General features: G+C 45.5%; 1 protein-coding gene and 1 long non-coding RNA gene across 4 annotated transcripts in view; one reads left to right on the top strand and one right to left on the bottom strand.

Annotated features, from left to right (window-relative positions):
• The window catches only part of LOC116422174, a 44,751-nt gene that overhangs the window by 18,044 nt on the left and 3,229 nt on the right, over positions 1-23,478 (top strand). For all 3 annotated transcript variants that reach the window (XR_004232720.1, XR_004232718.1, XR_004232719.1), the window contains exons 3-4: positions 1,468-1,587; positions 1,785-2,293. This is a non-coding gene — a long non-coding RNA (uncharacterized LOC116422174). The remainder of the gene's footprint in view (positions 1-1,467; positions 1,588-1,784; positions 2,294-23,478) is intronic.
• P3H2 (prolyl 3-hydroxylase 2) overlaps positions 22,561-23,478 on the bottom strand; it is a 121,360-nt gene continuing 120,442 nt past the window's right edge. Inside the window, exon 15 of the mRNA XM_031957429.1 lies at positions 22,561-23,458. Within this exon, the coding sequence (XP_031813289.1) occupies positions 23,384-23,458 (75 nt within the window). The 3' untranslated portion in view covers positions 22,561-23,383. The remainder of the gene's footprint in view (positions 23,459-23,478) is intronic.

Below are 23,478 nucleotides of genomic sequence, written 5' to 3'. Positions count from 1 at the left end.
TCTAATTCTGCCTGAGGCACTTAGAAGCTACTTGCCTGGGTAAATCCCTAACCTGGCTGCACTGAGTTTCCTCATGAATAAATGGAAATAATTATAACACTTAAATCCATAGCAGATGCAACGTTCTTGCAAATCTTAAAGCAACCACGGTAACAGCATTAATGTGATTAGGAAAGACTTGGTTGCTCTAATCAATACAATGATCTAAGATAATTCCAAAGGATTCATGATGAAAAATGCTTCCCCCTGCAGGGAGAGAACTGATGAATTCAGAAAGCAAAGGGAAGTCGAATTTTCTCGGTTTATTTTTCTTGCTTTCCAAAATGGCTAATGCGGAAACTTTTTGCATAATTTCACGTGTATAATTGATATAAAATGATTTGTTTTCTCAGTGGGTGGGGGAAGAGCAAAAGGGAAGGAGAAGATCTGGAAGACAAATTTTAAAAAGAAAAGAATACTAGAAATAATAAAAATACCTTAAAGGTATATATAAATGCCAGGTGTTATTGTTAAGGAGTTGCTAGGTGACACAGTGAATAAAGTGAATCAAATCCAGCTTCAGACACTTACTAAATGTGACCCTGAGTAAGCTTTTAACCCTGTTTGCCTCAGTTTCCTCATCTGGAAAATGAGCTGGAAAAGGAAATAACAAATCATTGATATATTTTTGCCAAGAAAAGTCCAAATAGGGTCATGAAGAGTTAGATATGAATAAAATGATCGAATAAAAACAAAAATTGCTATTGAGACAAGAGTTATCATGGTAGACATTTTAATGGTATCCATAAAAACCCAACAATCAGAATATGAACACAAGGATGTATATGTACTCAGTTGGTGAGTCCCCAGCCTCTGTAGCCAGTTCAAATCCACTTTCAGATGCTGCCTAGTTGTGACCCTAAGCAAGTCACATAATCTATTTCTGCCTCAGCTTCCTGAGCTGTAAAATGGGAATAATGATAATATCACCCACTTCTTAGAATTGTTGTGAAGATCAAGTGACATAATATTTGTAAAACACTTAGCATACTGCCTGGTACATAGCAGTTGCTTAATAAATGCTTGTTCCAAGATGATTCAGGTCAGTCCCAATGGTCTTGTGATGGAGCCAGCCATCTGCATCCAGAAAGAGGATTGTGGGAACTAAATGTGGACCAACACATAATATTTTTTATCGTTTTTGTTATCATTTGTTTGCTTTTTTCTCTTTTTCATTTTTCCCTTTTTTGATCTGATGTTTCTTGTGCAGCATGATGAATGTGGAAATAAGTAGAGAAGAATTAAACTTGTTTTAACACATATTAGATCACTTGCTGTCTAGGGGATGGAGTAGGGGGAAGGAAGGGAGAAAAATTTGGGACACAAGGTTTTGCAAGGGTGAATGTTGAAAACTATCTTTGCATCTATTTTGAAAATAAAAAGCTATTAAAAATAAATGTTTGTTCCTTTTTTTCCTTCCCTCAAAAGCCATCAATCACTCAACAAGCATCAACTGAGCACCCCCTCTGGACCAAGGATTGTTCTAAGGGTTGAAATCACACAGACCAATACAACATGATCCCTGCCCTGATGAAGCTTACGTTCTAGGTATGTATTGTGGTACTTATTTGTGTACTTGTATTGTACTTGTGTTTTGTGTACTTGTTCTGTATACAATACTACTTATATACCACCACTCCACCCAAGTTGTTAGCAGGAAAGTGTTTTGTAAATGTCTATACCTTAGAGAACAGTCTCTTCACCTTAATCAATACTTTGTACTTTCTAAAATCTATTTCTCTCAGCTCTTCCAGGCAGAGATCCTGGCCCTGTTTGGACATCTGAGGGTCAGGACCTGGGCCACCTCTGGGCCATGACGAGTCGCTTGAGGACCGCCACTCTCCTGGGTAGCTGGAGCTGTTTCCAGTCCGTCCCGCTTCTTGCCTGGGCCTAGCTCCCAGATGGACCTTCCTGCTGAGTCACACTGCCTGTAGCTGGGGCTGCACAGACAGCCTTCTGTTCCGTGTATTTTAATTGCTCTTCCTTCAGAATGTGCCCGAGGGCCAGTCCTACATGACTGTTCCCAAGGAGAGGCGCCCAAGGCTCCCTGAGCGGTGACGGGATCTGGCGATTAGATCCTGGGGCTTCCAGTTTGCTCTCCACCCCTTTGGACCCTGATCCCCAAGGAGACCCTGAGTCCCCTGGGGCCCCGATCCTTGGAGGACCTAGAGAGGAGGTACCCAGGAGTTCCGAGAGGTTTCCCATGATCCCATTGCAGAGCCAGCTGGAGCAAGGGGAGCCGGCAAACCCAGAGGTATGGAAAGCTCCTGAGTACTTGGCAGGAGTCACAGCTTCTTTCTGTTGGGGGTTTCTTTGGATACTGGCAATGATAAACCCGGCACATCCTGCAGGGCAGGGGGAAGGTGGGTCCATGGAACCTTTATTCTTTCTTCCTTTTATGCACTAAGCTAATGAAGGCAGTTCTAAGGATGCTGGGATCTCCACCATTGAAAGGAGTCTCCATGGGCAGGAATCACGGCTCTCTGAGATTTTGAAATGGGCTTCAGGTCTGTTCTAAGGTTCCTGATCCAGGTGCAGTGAAAGGAGAATGTGACATGGGAAGGCTGTTCTTCAAGGCTTAAGAATAAAATAAATGAACAGTTCAGGCCCTCCTGGAGCTTCTCCTGCTCTGGAGAGAGCATCAGTCAGGTCCCAGGTACTCACTGGGGCCCAAGTAGCATTTGCCTGGCACTGAGCTCCATCCTAGGGCACAGATACACGGAAGCAGATAAGGACATTTTCAGGGCACACAGCGTGGCACAAGGTCATTTGTTCTCAAGGGTGAGAGAGCAGTTACAGCAGGGGTGGGTGGGGTCAGGAGATGTCACCTGTCTGAAGCTGCACCTGGGCTGGGGACTTAGAGGGAAGCCCAGGATGCTGTAAGGTGGAGATGGGGAACAAGTATGAGCCAGGGGTAGGGAACAAACTGGGGGAAAGCTGGCAGGATTGCACAGTCTGGATCTTTTCCTAGCACAGGCCTCCTTCTTCTCTTCTTGAAAAAGGGGAAGCCAAAGAGGGGGACAGTTGGTCTTTCCAGCCTTCAGGTAAGTTGGTCAGGAAAGAGTCAGATGGCCGTGGCTCTCTTCAACAACGAGATGATTCAAACCAGTTCCAATTGTTGAGTGATGAAGGGAGCCATGTACTCTCAGAGAGAGGACTATGGGAAAACATCCTGGCATTCTCACTCTCTCTGTTGTTGTTTGCTTGCGTTTTATTTTGCTTCTCTTTTTTTACTGGTTTGATTTGATTTTTCTTGTGCAACAAGATAATTGTATAAATATGTCTGCATATATTGGATTTAACACATATTTCTACCATGTTTAACATATATTGGACTACCTGCCACCTAGGGGAGGACGTCGGGGTTGGGGAATTGGAACATTAGCCTTTTGCAAAGGCTAATGCTGAAGAATTATCCATGCATATGTTTTGAAACATAAAAAAGCCTTAAAAAAATTATCTCTGAAGGTAAAAAAAAAAAGAATGAATCAGAGCTGAGCTCTTACTTAAAGATAAACTCAAAAATGCAACAGTACTCTTAGTTCACATGGCTCCGCTACATCTAGTTTTATTAACAAACATTTATTAAGCACTTACTGTCTTCAAAATTGGACTGAAGAGTTCTCCGGTGTATCTTGATGGATCTATCTAAGACAAGCCCTCTCTGCTCATGATCCCATGGGTCTCGGCCGGCATAGCCACAAAAATGAAACGGCCCCTGCCCGCAGAGAGCTTACAGTCTACCTGGGCCCCTACTGGGAAACAGGAGGGCTCCTACACTGTTCCAGGGCCCATGTGGGCTTCCATCAGCCAAGGCGGGGGCTTCCCCACCCAAGTTCAGCCAGCAGAGTCTTTAGTTTGGGCCTCCCACTAGAGACCAGAGCCCGGAAGCACTGAGATCAAAGTTGAACTAGAGCAGCAGGGAAGGATTAGCTCCTAGAACTCCCTTACGCTGCTCTTGCTACAGCTGAGTCCCTGACCTGTCCTGGGCGGGAGTCAGGAACCCGGCCGGCATCCCCCTGGCATGGAGGTGGGTGATTGAAGGCAGAACACCAGCCCCAAGCCAGAAGTCGTTTCCTGGGCAGTTGGGCCTGGCAGGCCAAGGTTCACTCGTTGCCTTTAGCAAAGAATGAGCCTTTATTGGAAAAGAGATTAAAGTGAGACAAAGGTGGCAGCCACATCCTGCCCTGGGATCTGGGGCAGACCCAGAGCTGGGTATTACAGCCGGCTCCCTGATCCCCAAAGCTCCCGGGGCCCCCAAAGCTCCCTGGGCCCTGAAGCTCCCTGGGCCCCCAAAGCTCCCCGGGCTCTGAAGCTGAGCCCTCCAAGGCCTGCCCTGCATTCGGAGCCAGAGCACCCAGGGGTGCCCTTGCAGGCGCCCGCGCGGGCACACACCTATGGGGCCTGTGGGCCGGCTTCCCAGGAGCCGGGGGATGACATCAACCCAATTAGCCTCTGTGGCACCCACCTGGAGCTGGGCAAGGCTCAGCTGCAGCTTCACCCAAGTCTGGAAAACAGCCTCCAGGGCCTCGGCTGGGTGGGGATTCAGGCGGGTGGGTAGAAGGCTCTAAAGTGACCCCCCCCCCAGAACCCACACCGGCCCAGAGAGGGCCGGAGCTGGAAGCGGACCAGCCATCCCAGAGCTGCCAGGGAGCCTGAAAATGGGAATGGGCTTTCCTTGGCCCCTTTCCCTGAATATGCAGGAGAGGTTCATTAAAGCGCTGAGAGTTATCAGATCTTTCCAGCGCTAATGAGGCTGCACTGGCCCAGGGGATTTTCAGGAGTGGGAGATACTGGGGGGGGGGGATCCAGGACCCCAAGGAGAATGGAGGATTCTGGGGGAAGGCTGCTCCACCCATGCTCTGGCCCATAGTGTCCAGGAGCTGGCCCCCTGGTTCCAGTCCTTACAAGGCAGCCAGGGAAACTGAGGCCTCCTCAGCCACCTCTGTTCTACACGGGTTCCCCCCCCCCCTTCCTAAACAGGAGGCTGCAGGATTCTCCATGCTTGCGCCCTGGGCCTGGACTTTATTTCTGCAGGACCCAGACTGCTGGGAGAGGAGCCTCCTGGGTTCTACCCTCACCTGGGCTCCGTGACCTTTTTAGAGTCATTTCCACAGAGTTTCCTTCATCTTCATATGTATTTTATTCCGTGCATTTAAAAGCACAATTGGGAGAAGAGTCCCATGGGATGCGCCACAGTGTCCAGGGCAGCCAGGACATACAGAGGAGGTGGAAGGGGAATCCTGCCCCACGGGGGCTGACAGAATCCAGAAGGGGAAAAGGCTCGGGAGAAGATCCGGCTCTGAGATTTCCCGGATCCCAGAATCGGGCATTTGGAGCTCGGAGACGTGTTCAGGGTCGTGACGTCCACCAGGCCCCAAGTTATGGCTGAAGAAGGGAAGCTCGCAGAGGGAGGGGCTTGTCCGGTGTGGGTGCGAGCCCAGGGCCCTTGGCTCCCTATCCCAGCCCTTCAGGGGTCTTCGCATTCATCCGAAGTGGGGAGATGCCTCTCCAAGGGGAGGCTGAGCGAGGTTTCTAAGATCACGGGACCTAGAACTGAAAGGGAGCTTGCTCCTGATCAGCTGGGACTTTCCTTACAGATAAGGAAACTGAGGCCCCGAGAAGCCTGTGAATGCCCAGGTCCTTCAGGTGGTACGAGTCCTTTCCTAGATACGGGAGGAGCCCTAGGTCCCTGGGGCCTGGTGAGAATGGCCTGCGACCTCCCAAGGAGAACCAGGGTGTGGGACTGAATGAAGCAACAGAAGCCACGTCCATGTACCCACAACCCCAGGGGCCGGGGGATCCCCCTGCTCACAATCCTCTGCTACCCCCAGGCTTGGGTCACTTAGCTACTTACTACAAGAGCAGCTGGCTGACCTTCCTGGGCTTCCTGGGCTTCCTGGGTCCACACTGGGTGGCTCAGGCCGCCAGGAGGGGGCCAAGGCCCTCTGTCCCCTCCTCCTGAGGCTGGGGGCCAAGGCCCCCCGCCTAAGTAACCCTGCATGGGCCTTGGTCCTCAGCCCCAGCTCCTGCCTGGAACCCCGCTTCTCCCTCCGGGAGCCTTCCCAGGGAGCTCTGGGTGGGCATGTGGGCGACTTTCTCAGGCCAGTCTCGGGCCTTCTCCCAGCTCTCTGGCTCAGTTTCCCGGCGGCGCTTAAGATTAGGGATCTGCCCCCTGCCTCGGTTAACTGTAGCCAAGCACTGAGAAAGCTCCTTATCCTGGCCAGCATCTGCGCTGGGCACTGCACTCAATGGCTGCCCTAACCACAGACTAATGGTCCCTCCCTGCTAATCACTTTAGAGCCGTCTGCAGGCCCATCATTCTTAGCCCCGGGTTTTTGTGTCCTTTGTTGTTCTGTTTTGGTGCAACATTAGATGCGTCGTGCGCCTTTTTTCCTAAGCCTCCATCTTCTCTGCAGCCAGACTTTGCCATACTTGGCTCTCAGGACCATCAGTGGGAGATGAACGGCTTCCTTGTGCCTGGAGTCCCCGCAACTTCGCTCACTTCTCCTGGGCTCCAAGAACTTAAATAATACAGGCTCAAATTTTCCATTTTCCGTAAGATCACAGGATTTAACTCTTCTGCTTCAGCCAACGCACTTTACAGAGCGGGAAACTGAGGCCCAAAGTGGGAAAGTGCCTAAACTCCTATGGGTCAAGTAGCAGAACCGGGACTTAGTTCCAGAACCTCCGACTTACAATCTGGCTCGTTTTTCCTTTTGCAGTGCGGCATTATTACTTTGATAAGTGCCTGCTCCAAGTTTCAGGGCGAGAGGGAGAGTACAAAGCATATTCGGGATACAAAATTTGGGATTATGGGGTTCACTTTGGGGCATTGAATGTTAGATAAGGCGAGGGTGAATGAGTGTGTGTGTGTGTGTGTACACGCAGATACAGATGGGGCTTGATCTAGGAAGTCCCCTGTAATGCTGACCTTCTCCACTATTCCCTTTCCTCAGTGTAACTCCGACCCCTTCCACTGCATTTGGTTCAAATACAATAAGCAACACTAAAGACAGAAGAGTCCCTACCCACAAGGGGCTTGCACTCTTCCCAGGGTGAGCTCTGACCCATCAATAGTTCATCCAATGACAGTGACAGGGATTTCTGGGGGCATCATGTGGCCCTGGAATCTCAGAAAAGGCCAATTATCCCAACTGGAATCTGGACACCATGGAAACAGGATCCCCATCAGCTCAACCTATTTCTTTTTTTTTAATGTTTCAATGTTTTCTTTTTTTAAATTATAATAACTGTTTATTGACAGAGCTCATGCCAGGGTAGTTTTTTACATTATCCCTTGCACTCACTTCTGTTCCGATTTTTCCCCTCTCTCCCTTCACCCCCTCCCCTAGATGACAAGCAGTCCCATATATTCAACCTATTTCTTGATTCCCCTTGCTCTTCTCCCAATGGTGAGGGCCTCCTTGCCAGGGCACTCAAATCCAGAATAGCTTTGCTCTCCCTCCACCTTTTGAAGGATTAAAGTGATATTTGGGCAAAACAAAAAGCTACCAATTGCTTACATGAAATAAGAAAATAAGGAAATTGGGGGAGAAAAGAGGGGAGAGACAGAGACAGAGAGACACAGAGAGAGAAACAGAGAGAGGGAGAGAGAGACACACAGAGAGACACACACAGAGAGATACAGAGAAACAGAGAGAGAGACAAGAGAGAGAGAGCCAGATAGAGAGAGAGACAGAGAGAGATACACACACACACACACACACAGAGACAGAGACAGAGACAGAGAGAGAAACAGAAAGAGAGAGAGAGACAGACACACACACAGAGAGAGAGACAGAGACAGAGACAGAGAGAGAGAGACAGAGAAACAGAGAGAGACAGAGAGAGAAACAGAGAGAGAGAGAGAGAGAGAGAGAGAGAGAGAGAGAGTGTCAATCCAGTAGACACAGCATTGCCCTTGGTACAGGGAGAAAGTATTCAAACTGAAATCCTGGACTATGAGTCAGAGAACCTAAATGTGTACCCCACTCTGGCTACTTGGACAGGTCGCCTAAACCCTCTGGTCCTCATTTTGCTCGTCTGAAAACGTGGGATTGGATCTAAGCGTGTCGGAGGTCCCTTTTTAGCTTGGTGACACAATGGTTTTGTGCATGGATAGGTGATGCCCCTGGTTTATGTGGGAGACTCGGCTCTACGCTGTCTCCCACGTTCCTTGGGTGATCCATGTCTCATCTCCACAGTAAGCCCGGGGACTCGGTTCCATGCAATGCCAGCCCAGCTCCAGAGGCTGAGGAAAGAGCTCCTTGCCGGCTCCCCATCTCATGGGAAGGAGCCCAAGGCCATGCTGCCCTCTACCGCTCAGCCACAAATCGACACCTTCTTCTCCTGCAGACCAGGGCAGGGCTGTTGTTTCTGACAGGAATGGATAACAGGGGTCTTTCCTAGATTGCTTAAAAGGCACAAACAACACAAACACTCTCTTTGTGTCCATGGAGGAAAAGGGGGGGTCCTTTAGCAGCAGGGGAGTGACAAAGCATAACTTTGGAAATAGAAGAAAGAATAATTCTTGGAGAAAATGCTTCTGATTAATTGTCTGGAGTTTATTTCTTTGATTTTAGAATTCTTGACTCCTTGAAATAGAGCAAAGGTGCCTGGGAAAGTCACCAAATCTGAATGAGAAACCCTCCCTCCCTAGGGCACTCTGGGCTTTTCAGCTGTTGTGGTTCAGGTAGAGCCAGGAAGGTTTGGTGAAATGACCTTCAGAATCACAAAGAGCATGATGGACGCCGACCTTTTCCAGCATCGGATCTCTGTGAGGCTTTCCTTCCAGGCCTTCGGGCCACTGCCTGCCCAGGCCTTCCCATCTGGTGGCAGCTCTGAGCCATGTCCCCTGTAGGTTACAGCAGTCTGCCGTGCTGAGAGCTCGCCTCCGCTTCTCTTGCCATCTTCAAGATTTCAGTCCAATACCCAGCTTGTCCCCTTCGGACTATTGTCCTCAACCCTTGACCTGCTCGTTTTGGGGGATCGTACATTGCTTTGATGGCGTCTCATTATTCCTGAATTTCCCCAGAACCTTGTACAATTCCAGCCCCACAGAAAAGACTAAATAAATACTTCTTAAATGTACAAATGAAAAAGCGACGTGAACTCAGAAAAGACTTGTAAGTGATTGCATATGAGAGCTGAGAGAGAAGGAAAAAGAAAACAAAACATAAACCACTCTCCAGTTTAACAGAGTGAGGGGAATGGTGGCACAAAGGCCAATATTTAAGCCACAGAAGGAATGGATTTAGAAGCTCAATTTGGGACATAAAGGTTTAAAAAAGTGGTAGAATATTAATGGCATTATCCTGTAGGTGGTAGGACATGTAGATCTAGAGCTCGGGAGGGAGCTGTAAATAAAGACCCGGGAGACAGTTTTATATTGTTTATTGTTATGGCGTTAGAAATGAGTGAAATTGTAAAGGCAAAAAAAAATACAGAGAAAAAAATCACATTTTTCTGTGGTTCCTATTCATGATTCCTTATTTAGGGTGAGCTACTTGCTGCCAACCAGTACTTGCTTTTCTATAGCCTTCCGAAGATTTAAAGACAATTAGAGGCTTTAAAAGGAAAAAACCTAAAAGAGGTTAATGTAAAGTCTTTCCCTTGGGTTTAAGAAATTGTCTTTCCCCAAGTAAGGAGAGATATAGTTATTTGATTGAAGATCTGGGGTTTGCAGTAGGCTGCAGTGTGACCTTGGGCTGCCCTGAGAGGGGCAAGGCTTCCAGGAGGGGAAAGGCCTGCTGTCCTGGTCTGTCTTCTAAGAATGGGTTCAGTTCTAGGTGACACAGTTTAAGAAGGACATGGATAAGTCATGTCAATACAATGGGAAGACCAATGAACCAGGGGTGTTAAATCTGGAGGGACTTGGGAGGTGTCTTCAAGAACCAGCATCATTGTCCTATGAAAGAAGGGTGGGACTTTGCTCTGTCAGGTCCCAGAGGAAGAACCAGGGAAAATGGGTAGAAGTTGTAAGGAAGAAAATTTAAGCTGGATGACAAGGAAATAATTCCTAATCCTCGGAAGTGTCCCAAGTGGAATGGGAGTGTATGGTTCTGCCTCTGTGGAGGGGGTGATCACTTAGTAGGCAGGGATTCCCTTCATCTCTTTTCCCTTCTTTGATTTTATCTTTGACGAGGGTGAGATTTGGAGTCAGAAAATTTGGATATGAAGCCCTGCTTCATAATGATGGGGACAACTGTCATTTATCTTTTAGTGGTTTGCATTTATTGTTTCTGTGACTCTCTGTGACCCCATTCGGGGTCTTTGTGGCAAAGATACTGGACTGGTTTGCCCATTTCTTTCTCCAGATCATTTTATATGTTAGTAAACTGAGGCAAGTAGGTAAAGTGATGTGTCTAGTGTTACACAGTAAGTATCTGTGGCCAGATTTGAACTCACGAAGGGGAGCCTTCCTGCCTCCAGATCTGCTGTTCCACCCACTGTGCCTTCTAGTTACTTTTCAAAGTTAGCATAATCCTTGAAGGAAATGATTTACTAGGAAAGTGACTTGGGGCAAGGGACTTCTCTCTCTGAGCCACAGTGTCTGCATCTGTAAAAAGAGGGGGTCAATCTGGTCTATTTGGGCTTTAGCTCCCCTATGCCTGATTTCCCTGATGGGCCCGAATGGCATTCAGCCCCAAATCTCCCCTTGACTAGCTGGGGGTTTGGGGGCAGGTGACTTTCTCTCTCTGGACCTGGTTTTCACAGGGAGAACGTTGGACCAGCTGAGTGTGGAGGTCGCCTCGAGCTACCTCTCTCTGTAGCTCTGTCCCTGAGTCTACTTTCAGGTCAGCAGCGACCCGACTGAGCCGTGGCGCCCAGTGTTCGGCGCTGACGTGTCACTCGCCTGATTTACCAGACCCTCTGTGTTTTCTGAGCACCCCAGGGAGCCAAGCTTCCAGGTGAATTCTCAGCAATGTGTGCTGGGAGGATGCTCAGCGTGTTTCTGCTTCCCTGAGGTCAGTTCCTCAGTGTCAGATCCATTTTCCAGTAAGGAACTTGAGAAGTAAATGAATCCTCAGATCCCCGGGACCGGCTTTCTTAAAGCTAGGCAGAGTCCAGGAGGGCTACTCAGCCCAGCCCCGTCCAGCCAAGGGGTATGGGGGGGTCAGCCCTTCTGATCCAGTTCCCTGGGGCTTCAAAGAGCAGTCACGGTACACAGAACATCACCCGATGTACTTTTTATTACCCCAAGAGACAAAATTCATTACACAGGAGCCAAGAGTCTGCAAGAGAAACCTGTAGCCTATGAGCTCAGCCCTGCGGCCTGGAATTTCAGAGAGACTCTGAAGAACTGGTGAGGAAAACCCAGGGCACGTTGGAACACAGAGCTTTAATCATCCCTGGCAAACTGGCAGGAGCCGAGCCCAAAGGGGCCAAGAACTCACTGGGAGCCATCCCCTCCCTGGGCTGCAGAAGGTCATGGCTAAGCCCCTGTTTCAGGGACATCACATCCAAGTCGCTACTGACTTCCAATAGTATTCAAAGGGACATTGGAGACCATCTTAACCCTCAAATCCTTTATTTGACACATGTGGAAATGGAGGCATGACTTGACCCAAATGGGTCACCCAAGATCCCGACCCATGTCTCCTGATTCCCAGGTTGCCAATACCCCGTGTTGGTTGGTTACAGGCCAGCCTTGGGCAAGGTACCCCAAATTTAGCCAGAATGTTGTGTCTTTTCAGTAGCTTAATGACTGTACAGAGTCCTCCCTCCTTTCCTTCTTCCCTCCCAGCTCCACCTTCCCTGCTCTAGCTATTCAGGCAAGCTCTCTGGTTTACCTTCACTGACTGGCACTCGGCTCACCCAGAACTGAAACAAATAGTCTCTACTCATGACCAAAGAAACACAAAGAGGGAGAATGAAAAACATTAATGAGCAGGCCCAACAAAACCGGGCTGCCCCACTCTCCTCCGGCTACCTGCCTACAGTGGACTCCCCTAAGCAGGTTGCCACAAATTCTCTCTAGGCAGGTTCTAGACCAGGGCTTGGTGAGCTGACTCCCCACACAGGGCCTTCCCTGGGACCAAGAACCCCTTCCCTGGGATCGAGAACCTTAAACACCGGATTCAGGGAATTCCACACTCTCCCGCTCATGGCCTCCCCATCCCTCTTTGGCTTCCCTCTGGAATTGCCTTCCATGGGCTCCACATGGATTTCGGGAGAACACAGCTACCGGTTTATGGCCCCCTCCATTTGGAGCAGCCGCTCTGTGAGGGCAGGAACCGCCTGATCTTTCTTTGCTTTCCTCACACTTAGTGACCCTCTGGTCCCTTCAGGGGACTCTCCCCTCTGGTCTCCGACTCTGCTCTCCTGCCTCTGAATCAGCTCCACCCCAGAGATGTGGATGACTCTGCTTTCATCATGGGATCTGGCCATAGCTCCAAAGTAGCCTGCCTCCTGCTTTCAGCTCCTTCCCTTCTTCTTTGTCACTTCTTCTCCCCCAAGTCTGCTCGGTCACTGCCACACACACCCTGGGACAATCTCCCCTCCCCTTCCTGGCTCCATTCGAATGTTCTCCATTACAACCAGGTGGAGCTCAAACCTGGACCCCAAGGCTTCTCAAATGGGACTCAGACGCCGTCCACACCACACAATACTGAAAAGCAATAGCGAGCTACGTCTTCCGATTCAGAGAGTCCCAGTCAAACTGAGAGCAGGATCTGTAGATTATAAATGTGGACATCAAGGGGAGATTCCTGGCTCTGCAAGCCTCAGTTTCCTCATCTGTAAAGTGAGGGAGTTAGGATAGGCTCCCAAGAGCTTTCATAGGGTCTATATTATGAGGTGCCTCCTTGAAATGGGTGGTGTTCTCACATTTGGCAGAGGTAGGTTGGGTTCTTTGTATTTTTTTTAAATATATGATTCTTTATAAAACATTTAGAATGTGTGATTTTGCTCAGTAAACACTTGCCTACCTCTTCCTTCTCTCCTTCCTTTGCACTTTACTTTGCTTCTTTCCTCCCTCCCTCTTTTACTCTTCAACTCTTCCTTCCTTCCTTCCTTCCTTCCTTCCTTCCTTCCTTCCTTCCTTCCTTCCTTCCTTCCTCGCTTCCTCCCTTCCTTCCTTGCTTCCCTCTCTCCTTAACTCCCTTCCTTTCTTATACAGAACATCTACCAGATAAAGATCATCCATCCTAACTGCTCCCATTTGTCAGATTAAGAATGTCCAGAAGAACCAAATTGCCTGAGCTCCTTTTGGCTCATAAGAAACCGTGTCCAGTCTTGGAACTTCAGGAACTCCAATGCTTTGTGGTTTGAAGCCAGAGGACAGACATTTATCCAAACTTGTGGACTTGGCCTTGGGTTTGTCACTGGCTTTCTGTTCCTGCTTAAGCAATGAACTTGACCGCCCAAGGGCTTTACCCAACCCACTTAAATTATACTTTCCTCCTAAAGGAACTTAAATGTCCTTCTTCATCTAAGGTTTATTGGAATTTTCATAATGTTCATTAAAAAGTTATCCCAGGGCAATCTCTGGCTAAAGCTCCCATCCCTTCCCTCCTCCCCCCACTCCCCCACCTCTTCCCACCACAAAAGAAAGGGATCAAATTCAGAACAGATTCCTTGGGTCACAAAGTTTCCCAATTCATTCTAGACCTCGTGTGCTTTCTAATTTACAAAAGAAAATTGGTGCTAATGTGTCTTTCATGGTTTTTTTTTTCTTTTGAACTTTTTTCCCTTACTCCCCACTGAAAGAAGAAAAAAAGGCTCAACTCTTGTAAATAAATATGCACAGTTAAGCAAAACCAATCCCTGCATTGGCGACATCCAAAAATGTATCTTGAACTTATCACATCTCCATCAGGAAGGGTCTCTATAGCATCCTTTATCCCTGACTCTTTGGAATCCCAGTTGTTCACTGCAAAACTTTTCAAAGTTTTGCTGTTATTGTTTGTTTTGTTTATTTGTTGTTGTCTTTATAATGCTATTCTTGTATAAGCTTTATTCCTGTTTTGTTAAAATTATTGGACATGGGGCTTTGCTTTAAAATTCTGTAGTTCATTAAACAAAAAGAATGTTTATCGCATTTGAGAATGAGATATATTTTTTATTTAGAAGCATAAAGACATGAGACATCAATAATGGACCTAAAGGTCCATTCTATTAGGTTATTTCCTTTATTAAGGAATCTTTTGTTTTGTTTCTTCTGGGAGACCCAGGATTTTTAGGGTGTCTCTATGCATTCTGAGTTTGAGATCAGGATGTTTTGTGTGCATAGCAAATATTTTCTTTTATTGTCCTCTCCCTCCCTTCTTCCATCTCTCTCTCTCTCTCTCTCTCTCTCTCTCTCTCTTTTCCTCCATCCCTCCCTCTCTCCTTCCCTCCGTCCCCCCTCCCTCCCTCTTCCTCCACTCTCCTCTTCCTTTCTCCTAGGTTTTCTTTTACACACACACATATGTACACACAATTTTACACTTTCAATTTATTATTCTCTCTGTTTCTTTGGTGAGACTTCCCATAATAAATGTCACTTTTTCTATTCTGCCTATTTGGCTATGAAGACCATAAATTCTGATCTTTTAATTCTCATTTCCCTTTTTAAATGGCTCAAGAACAGGATGTGATAGTTCAATGTTCTCCTCATATTCCACAGAGTTTTCTGTATCGTCAGCTATTGAATCACTTGTCTTCATTTTTTGGTCTTTATTTATAAATGTCTGAATTCATTCACTAGACCTAGAGGTCATATTTCCTTCTGTTAATATTTTTCCTTTTGATTTTTATGCTTATGTTCAAGGTCTTCAGAGTTCTTTGGGAATTTCTCTGGTGAATGTGGCTACCATATTGGTTGGTTTTGCTTAACTGTTTTTCTTTGTTGTAAGAGAGGACTCCTTGATATAAAGGAAACATATTTGGTTTTTTTTGTTTTTTTTTCTTTTTTTATTTAATAGCCTTTTATTTACAAGATATATACATGTGTAACTTTACAGGATTAACAATTGCCAAACCTCTTGTTCCAATTTTTCACCTCTTACCCCCCCCACCCCCTCCCCTAGATGGCAGGATGACCAGTAGATGTTAAATATATTAAAACATAACTTAGATACACAATAAGTATACATGACCAAAACATTATTTTGCTGTACAAAAAGAATCAGACTCTGAATTATTGTACAATTAGCTTGTGAAGGAAATAAAAAATGCATGTGTGCATAAATATAGGGACTGGGAATTCAATGTAATGGTTTTTAGTCATCTCCCAGAGTTCTTTTAAGGAAACATATTTGAAAATCACTAATATCACCTATCTAGTAGCTGAAAGGAAAAATTAAAATATTGATTTAAAAAAATATGAACATTAATATCAAGAAACAAGAAGATTTCCTAGTAAAAGCATAAAAAAGGAAGAATATATGTGACATCATGAAACTCTACTACTACATATATGTTTTGTTTTGTTTTCTTCTAGGCATAGATTATATTTAATTTAAAGATGTTTGTTTTTTATCTTCTGAATTGCCTCCTGCTCTCTTCTCAAGCTTTTAAAAAAATTTAAAGTGACAGCAATTTTTATAGGTGATAATTTTAGTGGCCCTATTTTCATTTGACTTTGAGACCACTACTCTGAGTCTTTCCCCATCATGGAATCTGTCAACAATTCAGCCACGATGGCTTAATTATTGCTTTTCACATACAACTCTCCATCTCCCATCTCCGTCTCCTTCATCTGGGATTTATTGGAAGTTTCACAAGGTTCATTAGAATGTTGTCCCGGGGCATTTTGGGCTAAGGTTCCCACCTCTCCCCCATCTTCCAAAGAAAGACACCAAATTCAGAATTTTCCCCCTCATGCCTGGAATATTCTTCCTCCTCACTTCTACCTCCCAGCTTTGCTAACTTCCTTCAAGGCTGAGTTCAAATATCATCTGTAAGAGAGACCTTGGAATTAATGAAAAAAAATCAAATGAAGGTGGCTTAGCTGTACCAGATCTAAAATTATATTATAGAGCAGCAGTTACCAAAACCATTTGGTATTGGCTAAGGAATAGATTAGTTGATCAGTGGAATAGGTTAGGTTCAAGGGACAAAACAGTCAACAGCTATAGCAACCTAGTCTTTGACAAACCCAAAGACCCCAGCTTTTGGGATAAGAACTTATTGTTTGACAAAAATTGCTGGGAAAATTGGAAACTAATATGGCAGAAACTAGACATTGATCCACACTTAACACCATACACCAAGATAAGGTCAAAATGGGTTCATGACCTAGGCATAAAGAATAAAATTATTAATAAATTAGAGGAACACAGGATAGTTTACCTCTCAGATCTGTGGAAGGGGAAGGGATTTATGACCAAAGAAGAACTAGAGATCATTACTGATCACAAAATAGAAAATTTTGACTATACCAAACTGAAAAGTTTTTGTACAAACAAAACTAATGCAGACAAGATTAGTAGGGAAGCAATAAACTGGGAAAATATTTTTACAGTCAAAGGTTCTGATAAAGGCCTCATTTCCAAAATATATAGAGAATTAACTCTAATTTATAAAAAATCAAGCCATTCTCCAATTGAAAAATGGTCAAAGGATATGAACAGACAATTCTCAGATGAAGAAATTGAAACTATTTCTAGTCATATGAAAAGATGCTCCAAGTCATTATTAATCAGAGAAATGCAAATTAAGACAACTCTAAGATACCACTACACACCTGTCAGATTGGCTAAGATGACAGGAAAAAATAATGATGATTGTTGGAGGGGATGCGGGAAAATTGGGACATTGATGCATTGTTGGTGGAGTTGTGAACGAATCCAACAATTCTGGAGAGTAGTTTGGAACTATGCTCAAAAAGTTATCCAACTGTGCATACCCTTTGATCCAGCAGTGTTACTACTGGGATTATATCCCAAAGAGATTATAAAGAAAGGGAAAGGGACCTGTATGTGCACGAATGTTTGTGGCAGCCCTCTTTGTAGTGGCTAGAAACTGGAAACTGAGTGGATGCCCATCAGTTGGAGAATGGCTGAATAAATTGTGGTCTATGAATATTATGGAATATTATTGTTCAGTAAGAAATGACCAGCAGGAAGATTTCAGAAAGGCCTGGAGAGACTTACACGAACTGATGCTGAGTGAAATGATCAGGACCAGGAGATCATTATATACTTCAACAACAATACTATATGATGACCAGTTCTGATGGACCTGGCCATCCTCAGCAGTGAGAGCAACTAAATCATTTCCAATGAAGCAGTAATGAACTGAACCATCTACGCCCAGCGAAAGAACTCTGGGAGATGACTAAAAACCATTACATTGAATTCCCAATCCTTATATTTATGCCCACCTGCACTACTTTTTATTTCCTTCACAAGCTAATTGTACAATATTTCAGAGTCTGATTCTTTTTGTACAGCAAAATAACGGTTTTGTCATGTATACTTATTGTGCATCTAATTTATATTTTAATATATTTAACATCTACTAGTCATCCTGCCATCTGGGAGAGGGGGTGGGGGGGTAAGAGGTGAAAAATTGGAACAAGAGGTTTGGCAATTGTTAATGCTGTAAAGTTGCCCATACATATAACCTGTAAATAAAAGACTATTAAATAAAAAAATAAAAAAAAGAGAGAGAGAGAGACCTTGCTCAGTCTCACCCCCAGCCATGCCTCCCATGACACTATGTGTATTTTATTGTATGGTTATTTCCATTTTGTCCCCTCACCCCATTAAAATGTGATATCTTGAGGGAAAGGATGATTTTTTTCTGGTTCTTACTTTATATTCTTAGTGCTTGATATAGTGTGCAACTCATAATAATTTAATAGATGCTTGTTGATTGACTGACTGATGCACTGGAATTCATCATAAATCATTGCACTGATCTAGTTCTTTTCCAGAAGATTTTCGTGATAATATTATAGTTGGATAAATTCTTCTTTGGTTCTGCTCAGCACCCTTTACTCAGCCCATTTTCCTAGAAGTCTTCCTAGGTTTCTCTGAATTCATTCTTTTCATTTTTTTTTAATTGAAGAAGACTCATCTCTTTTTTTCCCCCTTCTAAACAGAGAATTGAGAAATGTTACCCCTCCATCGTGCCCTCAGGGGGATCTGGACTAGCAAGGACTGATGTCATGTCGTTAATCCATGCCCTTACCTAGCTGGATCTGAGTGAGAATTCTCCCCTCTAGATCTCCCCATGATCCTTTTGGAACTTGGTAATTCCCAGTAAAGAACCCAAAGGCTCTGGATTCTTTCTTTCCAAAAATATTGATGATTAGTGGTGATTAGTGGTGGTGATAGTGGGAGTCTCCAGATGCTTTCAGCAGCTGTTAATAATAATAATAATAATAATAAGCTGTTTAAAAGGACTTATAAGAAGATATGACTTAAAGATGTAGCCGTATTATTATTTTATACAGCAAAATGCCAGTACACCACAGACCAAGAAAACAGCATTCTCTTGCAGGATGTCTTTGAAATCCAAGTGCTTCACCTGCTGAGCTGTCCATGTCGGTCACTGTCAAACTATCTTTAAGCCCCTTGAGCAGGAGAGTCGAGAGACCTGTTGCCTTATTTCTTTGGAGGTCAACAAAAGGGTACCTCCCATGCCCAGCAAGCCCAAAGAGCACCAGTGACCCAGTGAGGCAATAGCAGCCCATGAACCAAGAGCCCTCCCCTTGGGTTCATCTGAAGAGATGCCGGAGCTATTGAGCGCAGTGTTCCTGCAGGAGCTAACCACACCAAAGATGAAACACGTTCCCAAATGTTGTATTGGAAACACTGACTCTTAGGTGTGCTGGGGCTGAACTACTGTGGGTGGGCCAGAGTCCTGGGAGGGCCCCCCATCCCCCTCCTTGGAGATAAAATGAGACTGATTCTCTTCACCAGATCCCACTTGTACTTTGGAGGCTTTCCCAAGTGTCTCCTCCTTCTTTTCGTCCTGATGATGGGAACACTGACTTTTTCCCATCTCCAGATTTATCGTTGTCAGTCACCTCAGACTCATTAACGTTCTGGTATGAAGGTGGGGAAGAGAGGCCTCCGTTCCCTTCTCCTTGACGTCAGGGAGGGAGTCATCCCTTGGGGCTCTCCTACATGAAATAGCTCAGCATTTGTATTGCAATTAAAATTCGCAAGTATATATTATTAAACCCTTCTGACTCATCCCATGGCTTCTCCTCAGCTGGAAAGCTGCCAGGAAATGCTCTACGTTTATGAGAAAGGCAGACTAAAGACTAAGAACTTTCTACTTAAAGTTAGAACTTCCCTAAAGCTTTATATTTAAGTTTTGAGCCTCAGTTTCCTCATTTGTGAGAATGGAGACGCTAGCATCTGGCCTGTTTAGTGGTTGTTGAGAGCCTGATGAAATGAAACAAACACGTGTTTGTACCTGGCTCTGAACCTTCCCAAACTTCCTCCTTCTAGATCACTCGGCCCTCTTAGAGGGGAAAATTCTCCCCTTTAGGTTTCCGTATCGATGCTCTGTCCCAATTCAGGAAGGACTTGGACCACACAAGCCTTGAAGTCCCTTCTTCAGACTCTGAGACTCCAGAAATTCATCCTTGAGTGGTCAGGCTAATAGTGCATTTCCCTTTGGTGAGCCATTTCTCTCTGGGGAGAATGGGGCGTGTGTCTTTATGCATGTTTATAAAAGGGAGTTGCAGCCTCTTAGGTGATCATGTCCTCTTAGAGGAGAGGGGATTTCCTCCCCCTTAAGGACCTACTTGTGGCCTCATGGTGGACTTTTTCCTCTCCAAGTCTTCCCCGTCCTCATCCCTCTTAAACTCGGCAGCCTTTGGGCCTGGTGAGCGCTCATTCCTCTCAGAGTTTTCACGACACCGTTCTCTGCTGATTCTCCTCCTACCTGTCTGACAACTCCTTTTCAGCGTCCGTTGCTGGTTCCATCCATGTTGCAATGACAAGTCATAGAAGTTGCCCGAACTGTCTGGGCCCTCTATTCTCTCTTTCTCCCCAGTGGTGAGCTCATCAGCTCCCCTGGATCCGTTGTCTGTGTGTAGACAGTGCCTGGTTCTTTATCCTGACTGTTCTTTCATCTCAGTCCTAATCCTGCAGCTCCAGCCGCCTACTGGACATTTCTGGTGTTCCATAAGCAACTCTACTTTGATTTGTCCAAAACATAGCTCATTTTCTTTCCCCCTAAACCTTCCCTCTTTTCTGAACATCTGTTACCGTGGAGAGCACCCCTTTCTGTACTCTTGGCATCCCCCCAGAGAGTACACTGCCTGGCTCATCAAAAAGCCATTAATAAATGTTTGTTATTGTGGTTGTTGTTGGAGCTGTCCCACAGCTGTCTCAGGAGGCAGTAGCTCTCCCAGGAGGGCTTTGCTCCAAATGCCGCCTGATTATTTGAGGTAGAGGGATGGTGTCCCAAGGGGACGAACTCTTTTCCAACTCTGAAATCCCATGATTGTACAATGTCTCCCGGGAAGGAATTGAGACCCAGAAAGAACAGCAGTTTTGAAAACATGTTCTTGTCTCCAAAAGGTATCTAAGTAGAAACCTTTTGTTAGAAAGCAGGAAACTCCGCCCTGCTAGGTAGGTAAAGGGGCCCCACCAGCTATTTGTCTAACCCTAATTCACTCGCCCAGTCTGAACACTTGAGGTCATGAGCAGAGTTCCAGGTCTCTCCCAAAGTGCCCTTCCTAAGATGTCACATAGTTCATGACAAGGGGCAAGCTCAGTTAGGTTCTTGATAGATTCCTTTGTGACTGGCCCAAAAACCAAACTTCAATGTTTCCCCAGAAGCCAGTGGATTATGGGAAAAATCAGTGGGGGATTATGGGAGATTATGGGGAAATCAGTGCCTCAGTGCCCAGGGCAGGGTGAACGAGCCAACTTTAATGGAGTGAGTTTTTGTGACGGGACACTGGCCAGAATATTCCCCCACAATTGGGGTTAAAGGTGCATGCCATCCTTTGAGGTGGTACATTTGATGTGGCACAAACTTAGCCATAACCACAAGGGGGTTAGAAAACTGAGCTTGGTTACATTTGTTAGTATTTTAATGTGAGAAATACCTATCCTTTAGTACTAAAAAATAAAAAATAAAATAAAATAGATGTCATAGGGTGAGAGGAGGAGAACTGTAACCTGAGACAGAAGACAGACAAGTGATGGGCCAATTCTATCCTGTAAAAATCTAAGGGACAAGATTAATACAAGTAATCCTCGAGGAATTCGTGTTTAAATATTCTTTTCTTTCATATTTTCCCCCAAAGGGAACTGAGCCAATGCATTTCCTCTACATTTCTCTGCCTCAGTCTTTCTACACTGTCTTGGTTTAATAGGGCTTCTAATTTAACACTAAGGAAACCCGTTCCCAAACAGTCACTGGTCTAACAAGCAGGCGGGTAGTACCCTGTCCACCCCTGAGAGCATGTCTTCCTTTCCTCCAGCTGTGAGGATACACTGGTGGCTTGCTAGGACCATCCCAATATTCTCCCAGTTGGTCTTCCCGTCTCCAGCCATTCTCTCACTTCTGGATCTTCTATATTTTGGTCTTCCTGATGCCCAGCAATAAATCATGTTGCATCCAAGCTCAACCCCCCCCCCCACCAATGGCTTCCTGTTACTCTCTTATCTAAGCAGCCTTATGACAAACATGAGGATCTGAATTCAAATCCAGCCTCAGACACTTACCTGCTGTGTGACTCTGGGCTGGTGGTCTGACCTCTATCTCCCAGAGTTATCATGAAAGGAGCCAGTATTTGTAAGGTGCTTTGCAAACCTTAAAATACCAAATACATGTTAACTATTATTAAATATAGAATAAACTCTTTGAAACTCAGCGCCCTTCAAACAGGATTCTAAATTCTTAGTACAAGAGAAATGTCACTTCTTCCATGAACCTTCTCAAATCTTTGACAGATTTCTTCCTCGTCTAACACAGGAGGACACTGATGGTCCCTTTGTGTACTTGATTTCAATCTAATGTTTATTCCCTTCTATTTTGTTTTATTATTGATTTTATTACATTCATTACAAGGCTGCTTGATCACTCTCTATTAGACTGAAAGCTCTTTGAAGGCAGGGGCCAGGTCTCACTTAGCAGCCACCGAGGGTGAGCTCCTTCACTCTTCTTGCAGGATCGTTCCCGTCCTGGAACGTCCCTCTGCCAAACCAATGGCCTTTTCTCACTGGTGAGTTCCTTCAGGGGCTGCCATTTTGGAAGCTGGCCCAGGACAGCCCCACTTCCTTCCCCTTCTGGCTGTGTTTCTGGCTCTCTGTACTTTGCAGATGGACGCCACACAAGCCCTTCTCTCCCCCTCACCCATTTCTGATTGTTTCCCCTCGTTTGGACGTCAGCTCCTGGAGAGCAGACATTTTTTTGTATCCCTATGGCACATAATAATTAACATCTGCCTGCTTGTCCACCAGTATTAAGGGCGACTGTCTTTAGCCTTTCTTTGGGTTCCAAGCTCTTAGCCCAATGCCGGGTATACAACAGGTACTTAATAAATGCTTTGACCATTGCAGCGCCTGTGGGCAAATGTTGATAAAATAATGATTGAGACCCTGAGAATCCCAGCTGTTAAAATAAAGTTTCCTTTTATTGAAAGATTCAGACAAAAGTGTGTTGTACAGTCACAAAAATGAGGCGCCCTCCCCCCAAAGCTGGTGAAAATGATTAGGGAAATTTCCTGCAAGTAATCTGGGCCCCCGGGATACTCAGGAGGAGAAACTAGGCCATCTTGTGAATGCTCCTAGAGCAGGTTCTGGCTTCTGGGGGTAAGTCCCAGCTCTCCCTCAGCCCCCTTAGTAGGTGAAGGAGTCGTGAAGCTCACGTGGATGACATAAAACATCTCAAACTTCTGAAGCTTGTGCGAACAACATACATGAAAACCCAAAACTTCAGAGCTCCAAATCTTGGGGTTCTGCCAAGAAGGGAAGGGAGGGACCCTCCCGCTTTGGGCTTTGAGATCCTCAGCAAATGAACCGAAGGGGTCTTGTTTCGCCTTTTTCACATCTGGAGGCGAAGGGTTTTTCACATTTATCTTTGTACTCTAACATCACAGCCCAGTGCTAGTCACCGAGGAGGCACTGAATACAAATAAATACATGTTGGATCGGAAGGTCGGCTCCTGGGGTAGCCTATTTGGCTCTTGTCTCTGTGTCCCCAGCCTTTGGAAGGCACTTAATAAATGCTTGTCGATTAGCTGATTGATCGATTCTCTCGAAAGACACACTGACGGATCAAGATTGGAGGATTGCAGACATAGAATCCACGGCCACCAAAGGGAAGCTTCAGAGACTCATATTTACCCATTAATTTATACCAAGACTCTGTAGAAAAATAAAAGGTTCTAATAAGATTAACGTTAAATAAATAGTTGATAGAACACTCCTGGCCACGTTCAAAGTTCATCTTTGGGGTTGATGCTCTGTTCGTGGTTCCACTGTCTGATCATTTCGTCTGCCTTCAGTCGTTCCTGGAAGACAGAAAGCAGGA

Source organism: Sarcophilus harrisii, chromosome 3, assembly GCF_902635505.1.
Source record: "Sarcophilus harrisii chromosome 3, mSarHar1.11, whole genome shotgun sequence".
Taxonomy (NCBI): Eukaryota; Metazoa; Chordata; class Mammalia; order Dasyuromorphia; family Dasyuridae; genus Sarcophilus; species Sarcophilus harrisii.
Note: the sequence above shows the minus strand (reverse complement) of the source record. Positions and strands in the feature narration are given on the sequence as shown.